Source organism: Condylura cristata, unplaced genomic scaffold (genome assembly GCF_000260355.1).
Source record: "Condylura cristata isolate star-nosed mole 26May11 unplaced genomic scaffold, ConCri1.0 scaffold00019, whole genome shotgun sequence".
In the NCBI taxonomy this organism is placed as follows: Eukaryota; Metazoa; Chordata; class Mammalia; order Eulipotyphla; family Talpidae; genus Condylura; species Condylura cristata.
This window is the reverse complement of record NW_004567120.1, coordinates 2,092,172-2,105,345: the sequence shown is the minus strand read 5'-3', so window position 1 is coordinate 2,105,345 and position 13,174 is coordinate 2,092,172. Positions and strand designations below refer to the sequence as shown.

The 13,174-nt window shown below is 36.5% G+C and overlaps 1 protein-coding gene across 2 annotated transcripts in view; it reads left to right on the top strand.

The window, feature by feature from the left end:
- ZDHHC15 (zinc finger, DHHC-type containing 15) overlaps positions 1-13,174 on the top strand; it is a 79,222-nt gene that overhangs the window by 14,557 nt on the left and 51,491 nt on the right. For both annotated transcript variants that reach the window (XM_012727261.1, XM_004685599.2), the window contains exon 2: positions 6,935-6,961. In XM_012727261.1, coding sequence (XP_012582715.1) covers positions 6,935-6,961 — 27 coding nt within the window. The remainder of the gene's footprint in view (positions 1-6,934; positions 6,962-13,174) is intronic.

Genomic DNA, 13,174 nt, shown 5'->3' with positions numbered 1-13,174 from the left:
TTTTTCTTAGTGCTTACCCTGAGTATTATAACATGTTAACTTTATAGTAATAACACTTAAATTAATGCCAACTTAGTTGAATAGTATGCAAAACTCTGCTCTTTTATAGCTGCTTTCCCCCTTTTATATTATTTGTCACAAAATATATCTTTATATTTTGTGTGCTCCTTAACAGAGATTTAACATTGTTGTTGTATGCATGTCTTTTATACCATATAGTAAAGAAAGAGTGGTAAACAAAATAAAACAGAAAAACCTATAGTATTGGATTTTATATATTCTTATGTAGTTTCATTTACCAGTGTTTTCATCTCTTTTTTATGGCATGAATTAAATTTAATGCCCTTTCATATCTTACTGGAGGACTCACCTTAACATTTGCAGAGGAACAATTTACTAATGAACTTCCTCCATTTTTATCTGGAATTGTCATTTTCCTCCATTTTTTTTTAATGTTTTTGTTTTTTTTTTTTAAAGATTTATTTATTCATACAGAACTGGGGTACAGGCCAGAGATGCGGAGGGTGAGAGGATTCACCAGAGACAGAGTGGGGAGCAGAACAGGCAGATTAATGAAGTACACTGCTGAGGGGAGCAGCGGGCGGGTCAGGAGAGGTCTGCCTCGCCATGTGGATCTCCTCCAGGGCAGGCGGGAATCGAACTCATGCGGAAGTGGCTTAAGCTTCTTAGTGCTGTGCTTTAGCCCGCTGCGCCACCAGGGAGGGCCCTCCTCCATTTTTTTTTTAAATATAATGTTGCTGAATACAGAATTCTTGGTTTACTGATTTTTTTTTTTTTCTAACACTTTATGACATCCCATTGCTTTTCAGCCTTTGTGGTTTCAGAACAAAAAGTCAACTGTAAATCTTAAGTACTTATATGTGAAGAGCTGCTTTTTGCCTGCCCTCAATATATTCTCTTTGTCTTTTTATGATTTGACTATAATGTGTGTGATTGTGGATGTACACATAAGTTTATCTTATGTGTTTGTTGAGCTTCTTTAGATGTTTAGATGTTTACAATTGGGATTTTTAAATCAAATTTAGGCAGTTTTCATTCATTATTTCTTTAAATGTTCTTTCTCCCCTCTCTGAAACTCCCATTAGGTATATATCAGTGTACTTGATGGTATCTTACAAGTCTCTTAGGCATTGCTAATTTTTCATTCTTTTCTGATTTTTCTCTACAAACTAGATAATTTCAACTGACCTGTGTTTGTGTTCCCTGATTCCTTATTCTGCCTACTCAAATTGATCTACTATGGTAAATTTTTCATTTGATGATTGTCCTGTTAAGCACCAGAATTTCTGTTTGGTTCCTTTAATTTCTCTCTCTTTATTGATATTTTCTCTATGTTCATTTTCCTGGTTTCTTTAGCTCTTTACCCATGCCTTCCACTAGTTCTTTGAGCATATTAAGTCTTTGACTTAAGTCATATTCAAGACAGTTGTTTTAATTCTTTGTCTAGTAATTCACTGCCTGCACTTATGCATGGACAATTTCTATTGATTTCTTTTTTCGTTAATGAGCTTATACCGTGTTATTTGCATGCTTTATACTTTTGTTATTGAAAAATAGTAATTTAGGTTATTATGGAATCACAATTTTAGTAATCAGATTCACCACTTCATGGAGCTTGTTTTTGCTGTGTTGTGTGTTGTTTTTGTTTGCTTGTTATTAAGTGATTTTCTATATTAATTCTATACCTTATTATCTGTAGTCTCTGAAATTTCTGTTCCTTAAACTTGTGATCAGTTGGTGCTTTTATGAAGGTTTTGTGAATGCCAAGCTATGTTATAAAGAAATGAAAATAAGGCTTTTTCATTCATTTTGTATTAGCTCTTTATTGGTTTACTCCTTCAACTCTTTCCAGACTGTTTACAGTTATGTCTTAGCCCTTACTCCCTGCATTGCAGTGCCTTAAGATCAGTTAGAGGTGAGTGCTTAGGGTCTTCTCAGGCTTTTCATTTTGAGCATGCATTCCAATCCTGCAAGTGTGTCTTTGCTCCAGGGATCTGCAGCTGATATCTGTGTCTGTAAATATTTTCAGCTAACCACTCAAGAAGGTGTCCCAGGCTTAGGAATACTGAGTCTGGCAAACCATACAGAAGCCTTTGTATAGGTCTTTGAGGGAGTTTCCAGACAGTGAAGTCTCAGAACCACAGTTCTTTAGAAACTTGCAGCAGGAATGCACACCAAGATTCTCATTCTTGGGTATAGAGATTAGTTGGCAGGCAACTGATACTACCGAGCATTCTTTTACCATAAAGCAACAGCTCCTTTTTTCACCAAGGCTTTCCCCTGATACTACCGAGCATTCTTTTACCATAAAGCAACAGCTCCTTTTTTCACCAAGGCTTTCCCCTGATTGTTATACCTTTTATAATGGATTCTGGAGTTGTGCAGAAGTTGATTTTGATACCATTTTTGGTAATTTAATTCATGACACTTTTAATTCTAGGCAAAACACTAGATTTCTCTACTGTTTTTGGTGACCAGTGGCACCCATTTTAACATTAAAAAATTTGAAATATCTAAGAAATATTCTCACTCAGAAACTATATAAATTTTTGAAAGAGAGAATAAATGAAAATTGATAAGTTAATACTATAGAAGGAATATTTTCTGTAAACCAAGCTTCTACAGAATTAAAAGCTATCCAAAACATGGTATTGGCATATCTACAATAGTGCTATGTCATCTGTAAGTGAAACAGGAATAGATGTGACACTTGACTGGTTGGATATGATACCAAACATCTAAAATAACTGCATTATTTCTTAGACCTGGCTAATAGAATCACCTGCTAAATTTTTAAAATACAAATTCCTGACCACTGTCCAGAGATTTGTTGTTAGAAAGAAGGACTTTTATTTATTTTTTTAAAATCTGTTCCTGGGTGGGTATCAAAATCATCCAGGTTTCAGAATGTCTACCTGAAAGGTAAATGAATAGCTTATATGAATAGCTTTTTCAGAGTAAATGAAAACTGGCACCATTAGTTTACTTTCCACAACCAAATCATAATGAGAAATAAGTCTCAGTTCCCAGTCTCAAGTTCTAGTCTATCTTCTAGCTTACAGTCCAAGAGACATCTATTGGGAAAAGTGGGTGTCAAATAAATTTACTTGGTGTTAAAAAGATTTTTAAGCCATTGTGATTATGTGATATGCTAGAAACATAAAATATATACCATCTTTTACAAAGGTTGTAAAAAAAGAAAATGTATAAAATCTCAGAATTTACGTGAATAAAATTTAAAAGTGATACTTGTGATGAAATAAGACATAATTAAATTTACTTTCACTTGGTATTAGTCTTTGAAGTGTGCATGACTAACATTATATTTCTGTTGGACATCACTGTTGGATTTCTTCCATGTCCTTTCTATTACTTTTGTTGGCCCTTCCCATCTACTATCATATTAGGCTTATTCCACCAACACCTTTCTGTGAACTCTTTAATGTACATCTTTTTAAAATCTGCTTTGGTTTTAACACTATTTGTCTGTGATGAAAACTCTTTGAATATATCCCATCCTTCTAATACCTTTTTTCCATACCTAGTTGCTAAGAATTAGTGGATAGATGAGGGAAAAGACAGGAGACACTGAAAAGTTATTTGATGATAATTCAGTTACTTTGTTCCCCAATGGCAAACTAAAATTTGAAGGTACAGAACAGGTATGTGATTACATATTATCTCCATATCACTCTATAATTATATTTGGCCAGTTACTCATGGTATGTATGATTATTTATGCACTTACCTAAAAGGATTCATTTTTGTAAATGTTGTCAGCATGACTCTTGCAATGCTCTCATTGTAAATATGAAGTATTTTTGTGCCTCCCTGGTGCACAAAGGATTGAGTCTCAGCATTATGAAGCTATCACCAGCCACTGCAGCACTATTTCCATCCCTGGCCAGGGAGCTGACCCTTATGGCACAGCAGAATTCTCCTGTCTTGCCTGCTGCTCCCTTCAGCAGTGTATTTCAGTGGATCTGCCTGTTCAGCTCTGTAATCTGTCTCTTGTGAATCATCCTACCCTACTCCCACAGCACCTCTGGCTTACACCCCAGCTTTTGTATATGTAAATAAGTAAAATCCTAAATATGAAGTAGTTTTGCCTTCTTCCTTTAATAATGCAAAAGGCAATATTAGAAACATTAAAGAAAGCCTGTTTTAAAGTAAAGGTTTTTTTTTTTTCAGAAGCATATAATTTTCAAAAGGGAATCTTGTAAGGAAACATTTTACCATTATATTTATTGAATCCTTACAGATTTCAGGATTGAAGGAAGACTTTAAAAGTTAAGTACATTGTCTAACTAATGTCTAAATGTCCTCTACAACATTTCCAAGTGTTGTTAACAGAAACCTCACTCCTTCTCAGTGCTACCTGTCTGGATGATCATTGTCGTCATCATCATCATCATCATCATCATCATTTTCCTTATATTGGGCTAAAATATATCAACCTGCAGCTTTAACCCATTGATCTTATTTCTCTTTTGTTTTTGAGTCATACCAATCAATCCCATTTGTATGACAGTCTTGAAATTAAAGACAGCTTCTTACCATCTACAGCTGTCACTGTTTCCCACTCATTTTTCTGTATATACATTGTCTCCAACAGATATCACAAAACTTGGAGTCACCTCCTTCCTTCAATCATGGATCCATAAGCTGTTGCCAAGCAAATGGGTGTTAGGACCTTCACTTCTCATTTAACACTGAGTGTTCAGCCACAAATGTAGAAGGAGATATACCAAATAGCAGTTTGTCAACTGGGCTTTGTCAGTCTCCAAGCATGTCTGCTCTCGCTCACTCCATTTTAAAGAGATGTAGAGATGTTATAAACCCAGTCCAGGGCCTAGTGGAACAAAGGCGCAAAATCATGAAGTGACCCATGTGACCCAATCAAGGATCCTTGTTTCAACTTCATCTGTATTAAGTACAGTTTGTATTTCTTAAACCAGGATTCTTTGAAAAGGAAAGGAATCAGTACCAATCTTTAGGCAGGTGTACTGGAAAAAGTAAACATCAGTTGATTTTTTCTTATATCATTGTAGGCCATAGTTCTCCTGCCCCCTTATCATCCATGAACCGTATAACCACATTCCCTTGTGTTCATCCTCCCCTGTCATGTGCCCTTTTCTTCTCCTCCCTTGCTGTATGCCTCAGATCTGTGGTCATCTTTGCCAAATTTTACTTTTTCTTGACCTTTAGTTTGTTATTTCTATATTCCACATATAAGTGAGACCATCTGGTTTTTGTCTTTTTCTTCTATTTTTAGCTAGCAAAATCCCCTCCAGCTCCATCCACGTTGCTGCAAATGTTAAGTTTGTCTTCTTTGATCATTGAGTAATATTCTATTATATAACTATACCACAACTTTTTGACCCATTCATGTATTTTGGGCCATTTTGGTTGTTTCCATGTTGTGGCTCTTGCAAATAGTGCTACAACATCAGTTGGTTTATAGCAAAGTTCATTCAAATGACCAAAAAGGATAGACTTTAAAGATTCAACAAAAATAGACTGGCAAATAAAGAGAAGACATGAATGGTGACAGATCTGAGAAAATACTCCCTAGAATATACTACCATTTGCTTTGGATATTTGGCCTACTTTTCTGACCCTTTGGTATTTAACATTATGTATGAAAATTAATTTAATATTGATACCCATCCTTTGTTTTATTTATTTATTTTTATTTTTTTTAAGATTTATTTATTTATTCATACAGAACTGGGGTACAGGCCAGAGATGCGGAGGGTGAGAGGATTCACCAGAGACAGAGTGGGGAGCAGAACAGGCAGATCGTCAAAGTACACTGCTGAGGGGAGCAGCGGGTGGGTCAGGAGAGGTCTGCCTCGCCATGTGGTCTCCTCTGGGGCAGGCGGGAATCGAACTCATGCGGAAGTGGCTTAAGCTTCTTAGTGCAATGCTTTAACCCGCTGCTCCACCAGGGAGGACCACCCCATCCTTTGTTTTAGCACCTAGTACAAGTGTGCTCAGATATTGGGATGGTAAAACTGTATGGATGGTGTTCTGAACAAAACATATATCTAGGTATGTGTGTGTATGTGTATTATATATATATATATATATGTGTATATATGTTATATGTATATATATGTAAGAATGACAGTAACCAAGGAATGTTTGGGAAAAGTCAATGTAGTACATGGAAAAAGCCCTGGAATCTGGAATTTAGTTCCAACTCTCCTATTAACTTATCCTGTGAACTTGGACAAATCATTTGATACTACTCTAGTCTGTATTTCTCATCTATAAAATGAGAGAGAAAACTAGATGTCAAAGTTCCTTCCAGTTCTGACTTTTCTATGAAATCTTAGTTCAAATGTAATAATAATTAATATTCAATAAATACTTGCCTTATGCTAGATACTATTCTAAACATTAGTTTATTCAATTCTTGAGTAATCTTGTGAGGTACTTACTGATAGGGAAGTTAAGGAACTTGTCTAAGGTCACGAAAGAGTGGAAGTGTAGATTACTGGCTTGTAATCTACACACAGTATTCTCAATATACAAGAGAAGCTTGGTATTTAAAGATGTTCTGCAGTGAATACTTTGGGAAAATGAATCTCCTAATTTATCAGTTAGGAAGTTTTTCCTATCATGTTATAAAGCTTAAGTATTTCCATTTGTTGGTTTTTTTTTTTTAATATACCAGGTTATACCTGCATTGAATGAGTACATTGAATGAGTATAAACTTTTAATTATGCAAGGTTTAAGATGAAGGAAGATAGCAAAGAATAGAATTTAATTATCCTTTCCTCAACTTAACAGCCTAATGGTTTCCTAAAATACCATTGATTAACTTGCTTAAATGATGCTATAGAAAAATGGATTGGAAAAAAATTTTTTAATGTCACTAACTTTTACCTCTCCCTCTTTTCACAGTGACTGTTTTGAGCCCGGCAGAAAAAGGTAAGAGGATATTGTAAATAGTATTGGTCAGGACTCTAGTCCTTTTTCTGTTTAAGTAAATCATATTAAAATCTATCAACTGAACAACTTTCCAGGAATATACTGAGGTCAGTGGAAAGTTTATGATGATGGCTTTCAGGAATGTTAAGCAGAGAGAACGATACATATTTTCAGTGACCCATTTGGCTGTAGAACAGGAATTGAAAGTTACCTGGATTTATGATAGATGGGGTCAAAGCTAACCACTCTGTTGGCCATAGTGACCCTACACTCTCTTGGTTCATCATTGTTGTCCTAGGTACTTTATATTTTTGCCCAATCCATGTTTAAGGCATGGAATAAGCACCTATGGATGACTTACTTTTTCTATCCCAGTTCTCCTGCACTCCTCATTCTTAATCTCAGGGCCCTCACAGTGTTTATTAATGTGATTGTTACTATATTTTATTTTGTCCAAACGTGTACTATGTAAATTTCTAGTATTTGTCTTTGTCATCTTCACTTGCTTTGCTACACATAATTTCCTCGAACTTCCTTAATTTTTCTGTAAGTAACTTTAACAGAAAAATTCATCTTCTCATCTTCCTTATGACTGAATAGTATTACAATGTGTATATACACCACATCTTCTTGATCCAGGCCTCTGTTGGCAGACATTTAGTCTGTTTCCATTACTGAATTATTTTAAATAGAGCTGCAATAAAAATTGGTATGCGGCCCTCCCTGGTGGCACAGCGGGTTAAAGCACAGCACTAAGAAGCTTAAGCCACTTTTGCATGAGTTCGATTCCCGCTGGCCCCGGAGGTGACCACATGGTGTGGCAGACCTCTCCTGACCTGCCCACTGCTCCCCTCAGCACTGTACTTCATTGATCTGCCTGTTCTGCCCCCCACTCTGTCCCTGGTGAATCCTCTCACCCTCTGCATCTCTTGCCTTTACCCCAGTTCTGTACGAATAAATAAAAGAAAAAAAATTGGTATGCATGTATTTTTTTATGTTGTTGGTTTACATTGTTTAGATAGATTCCCAAAAATGAGATTGCTACGTCGTAAGGTTTGTCCTTTTGTAGTTTTTTTAAAAAGGGTTTTTTTTTATTTGTGCATACAGAACTGGGGTACAGGCCAGAGGTGGAGGGGCACTGAGAGGATTCACCAGTGACAGAGTGGGGAGCAGAACAGGCAGATGGATGAAATACACTGCTGAGGGGAGCAGCGGGCGGGTCAGGTGGGTCTGTTATGCCATTGTGGGTCACCTCCCTGGCTGGGATAGAACTCTCACTGAAGTGGCGGTAGCCACTTCATGGTGCAGTGCTTTAACCTGTTGTGCCACCAGAGAGGGCCCCCATCTAAATCTTTAATGCATTATATGTGTGGATTTATTTCATTCTATTCTTTCAGTTCTATCCCATTGATCCATGTATCTGTTTTTGGTGCTAATATATTGTTTTCAATACTGTCGCATTATAACAGAGTTTAGTCAGGTAAAGTGATGCTTCTGTTGCTCTCCTTTGTTGTCAGAATTGCCTTGCTATTAGGCCTTTTGGATTCCATGTAAATTTCAATAGGTTTTGGTCATTTTCTTTGAAAAATATCATTGTTATTTTGTTGGGGATTGTGTTAAGTTTATATATCACTTCAGGCAGGGATAGTAAGTTTGGCTATATTGATTTTCCCCATTCATGGACATAGGCTGTTCTCTCATTTCCTTATGTTACTTTGTAAGTACTTTAGTAATATCTTGTAGTTCTCCTTGTGTATGTGTGGCACCTCTTTAGTGAAGTTAATTCCAAGATGCTTGGTTATTTTTGAAGCAATTATAAATGAAGTTATTTTTCTAGATTTTTTCTCTTGGTTTAGTGTATATTTAACAAAGCAACAGAGTTTTTTGTGTTGATTTTGCAACCTTTCACTTTGTTGTGTTAATGTTTGTTTCTAATTACTTTCCAGTGATTTATTTAGGGTTTTCCAAGTGTAACTTCTATAAATACTGGCAATTTCACTTCTTTACTGACTTGCATTACATTTATTTCCTATTATTTCTGATAGCTCTAGCTAAAACCTCTAATGTTAAGTTAAACAGAAGTAGTGACAGTGAGTACCCTTGTTTTCTGCCAAATCTTAAGAGGAAAACTTTCCGTTTTTCATCTCTAAGTAATATATTGTCTATTGGTTTATACTATATGATCTTTATTATATAGGTTCCTTCTTATTGCCATTTTATTTGGGATTTCTATCATAAGTGGCTGCTGAATGCTTTCTCTGCTATTATTGCTGATATGATTATATCATTATTTTGTTGATATGCTTTATTACATTGATATACTCACATATATTCTTGCATCTCTGAGATAAATCCCACTTGATGATGCTTCCAGTCTTTAGGATTTTTACATTGATGTTCTCTGTTCTTCAGAGAAATTTTCTTTTCTGGTGCTATCTTTATTTGATTTCTATATTAGTATAAAGTTTGCATCATAAAATATATGTGGAAATATTCACTGTTTTTGTATTAAAAAAGTGAAGAATATGGGCATTTGTTCTTGCTTAAAAGTTTAACAAAATCTGCTTTAAAGCCAAATGATTGTGAGCTTTTGTTTTAGAGAGACTTTCAACTACTATTTTCAGTTTTCCTGTTTGTGATAAGTTTGTTTACCTCTTCTGTTTCTTCTTTACTTTGTGTTGGTAAACTATATTGATAAAAGAATTTGTCTACTTTTTCAGGGATATCAAATTTGTTTTCATATTGTTGGTTCGTAATAATCTGTTATAGTCCTTCGTGTTTCTCTGATATCTGTGGCAACTTTTTCCCTTATTTCTGATTCTGTTTATTAATGTTCCTCTTTGTTAGCTGGGTGTTTGTCTATTTGTTTATTGTCTTAAAGGACTAACTCTTAGTGTCATTGATATTTTATATAGTCTCTCATTTATTTCTTCCATTTCACTATTTCCTTTCTATTAATATTAACATTGGGTCTTGTTCATGCTTTTCAAATTGCTTTAGGTAATAAAACATTGTTTACTTGAGATTTTTCTTTTTAATGTGGGTCTGCATTGCAATTTTCTTCCATCTTAAGACTGCATTTGCTCTATTCTGTAAGTCTGATATATTCCTCTAGGGTGGTTTTTTAAAGATTCATTTATTTATTTATGTATAAATGAACCTGGATATAGGCCAGAGATGTGGGGGGTGAATGAGAATATTCACCAGAGATGGAATGGGGGGCAGAACAGGCAGATTTACTAAAATACACTGCTGAGGGGAGCAGCAGGCTGGTCAAGAGAGATCTGCTATGCCATGTATGTAGGTCACCTCCCTGGTGGGGGGTTGATCTCAGGCCATAGCCGTGGCAGTGATAGGGAGGCCCCAGTATAACCTATTTTTTCTATCTGTTTTAATTTCCTCTTATCCAATACCTACTAAGCAGCATAATGTGTAGTCTCCATGTGTTTATAGTTTCTCCTATGTTGCTTTTTTCTTCTTTAGTTGATTCGTGACTTTATGGCATGATGGTCAGAGACTGTCCTTGGAATAACTTTGATCTTTGAAGTTTTATTGAAAACTGATTTGTGTCCCAACATATGGCGTATTCTTGAGAATTTTCCTGTGCAGGTGAAGAAAATGTATGTGTAGCAGTTTTTGTGTGGAGTATTCTATGGATGTCCCTGAACCCTGTTTGTCTAACTTCTCATTTAAGGCTGTTATTTCCTTATTTAATCTCAGTCTTGTGGACCTTTACATAGTTGTAAACAGAGTATTGAAAACATACCCCCCCCATGAAAAACATACCCCAGAATTACTGTGTTTGTGTCATATCTTTCATTAAGTTTTGTGAGTAATTGTTTTATATATCTTGATACTCCATCGTTTGGTGCATTTATGACTTTTATTTCTTTATTTTTATATTGGACCCTTAGTCTTAATATCTGTCCCTCTCTTTTTACCTTTTAAAATTGAAAGTCTGTTTTAACAGTTACTTAATCTTTGGTTGGTGTCTTTTGTAGGAGTGTCTTCCAGTCTTTAAGTCTGTTTTTGTTTTTGAGATGTGTTTTTTGTAAACAGAATATTGGACTTTGTTTTGAAATCCATTCAGCCCTCTGCACCCTTTGAGTGGTTAGTTCAAACCATTTGTTTAAGAGGATTGTTGATATAATCGATCACTGCCAGTTTGTGTGTATTTTTTCCTTGTTTTTCTTTTTTGAGGTCTTTGTTTTGTGTATGTTCCGATTCTGCTCTCTTATGTCTTCCTTATATTGGTTTTTGTTTGATAATTCTGCTGAGATTAGTATATGATGTGATGTTTTTGGAGTTCGTGGATTTGGAGTGCAGGGTCTTTGGGTTCACTCCGGAAAAGGTTTCACCAAAGCTTCCCTTTCAACGGCACAAGGTGAATTTCCCAGGCAGTTTCTCCATGGCAGAGATGTTAGTTATATTTAAAAGATCAGGTTTATTAGAGAAAGGGACAGAAAAGTAAAGGACACTTGTATAGACACAAGTAGGCAGGAAGAGGTGCCCCAAAAGGGACAGGTTTGCTGAAAGAGGCCTGCATGGTTGCAGCAGGCAGCTTTGAGGAAAGCTGCGTCCACTGAGCGAGGTTAGGGCAGAGAAGCCCAGCATGGTACAGGTCACAGGCAGGCAGGAGGCTGCTGCCCTACAGGGAGAGAGCGGGTGGAGAGAAGCACCTGCATAGACAGAGGTGGGTGGAAGGACTGCTGCCTCTCTGCGGGGTGGGGAGTAGGGAGCAGTGCTGGATTTTATCATCTTCTTTCAGTATGGAAGAGCTCATCTTCCTGAGTGGATGGTTTGTTCCTTAATCCCCATATCATCACCTTCAGGTCTGTGCTCTTGATACTCCCTACAGCCATCTGATAGCTTTTGTAGCTGGATTAATGTCTGTTAATCCCTTCCATCCCCACTCTTTGTATGAGACAGGTTCCTGACCTTTAGCGTCCTTTCCAGTTTTTCTATTCTGATCCTCCATCAATGTTTGTCTGGTCTCAAACTCTTTGTGATGGGCCGCCACACATCACAACCCCTTTAAGACTTACTTCATTTGAATCTTTTTGATAAATTCTTTTAGTTTTTGCTTTTTGGTGAAGCTCCTTAACCTTCTTTCTGTCTTAAATGTTAAACTTGTAGGGTAATGCATTCTTGACTAGGTATCTTTTTAAGTACTTAAACTATCTGTTGTGCCAGCAGTTACAGTGCAGGTTCACTCTCCATTTGGCAGACAGTCTTGGAGCCCTCAGTGGATTTTACAGGCTTTAATGCTCTCTTAGGGAAGCAGGCACACAGGCATACCAGGCAGGGGGACTGGCATGCAAGGAGGCCAGCACGCCTCTTCTGTAGTCACACCATTTCTCCTCTCATAGCCATCTGTCTGAGTGCTGCTGCCCTTACATCCGTGGCCTCAAGGCTCAGGTGTGCACCTGTGCATGCCCACACCCATACTCCAGGTGTCCACAATCAGGCATGCATACCCTGCCCCCACGCTCCCAGGCTCCCTCTGCATTAGCACTATCAAGGCCCCGGGTGATAGCCACAGAGGCTAGTGGTACAAAATGTCTGATCAGTTCATTTTCCTTACACTTTCTCCTTCGATTCCCTTCTTATTTATAGTTTTTCTACTGTAAAGTCTATGGACAGTCTAACTGGTGCACTGTTGCCTCAGTCAGTATAGGGTCTCTATTAGGTTACCCTTTTTTCTTGATGTTTTTAGTATTCTTATCTTTTACTTTTATCAATTTTATTATAATGTGTCATAGTGTGTGTCTGTCTGGTGTCATTTTGTTTGGAACCCTTGGATCACTGCATGTAGTGATTGGGGTTGTTCTTAACAATTATTCTTTGAATTTTCTTTGTCTTTCACTTTATCTTATGGGATCCACATGATAAATATCTTATTTCTCTTTAGGTTATCTGAAAGCATTCTTACGTTACATTTTTTTCATTTAAGTCTTTTTTCTCTTTGTTCTTCTATTTGTTAAGTTCTTTGAGATTGTTCTTCTGAGCACCTTAACTTCTTTGCTTCCATTTATCTGCTATTTTCTCACTTACATTTTTTAAATTCAGTTAATATTTTTTTTGATCTGTTATTTCGAATTGCAATTGTGTCATTTTCTCAATCTATTTTGGTCCTTTTGTTAGAGGGCACTGCAGTTGTACTGCAGGCACACACAAAAGGGTCAAAATGGGTTCATTTACAAAAGGGAAAAA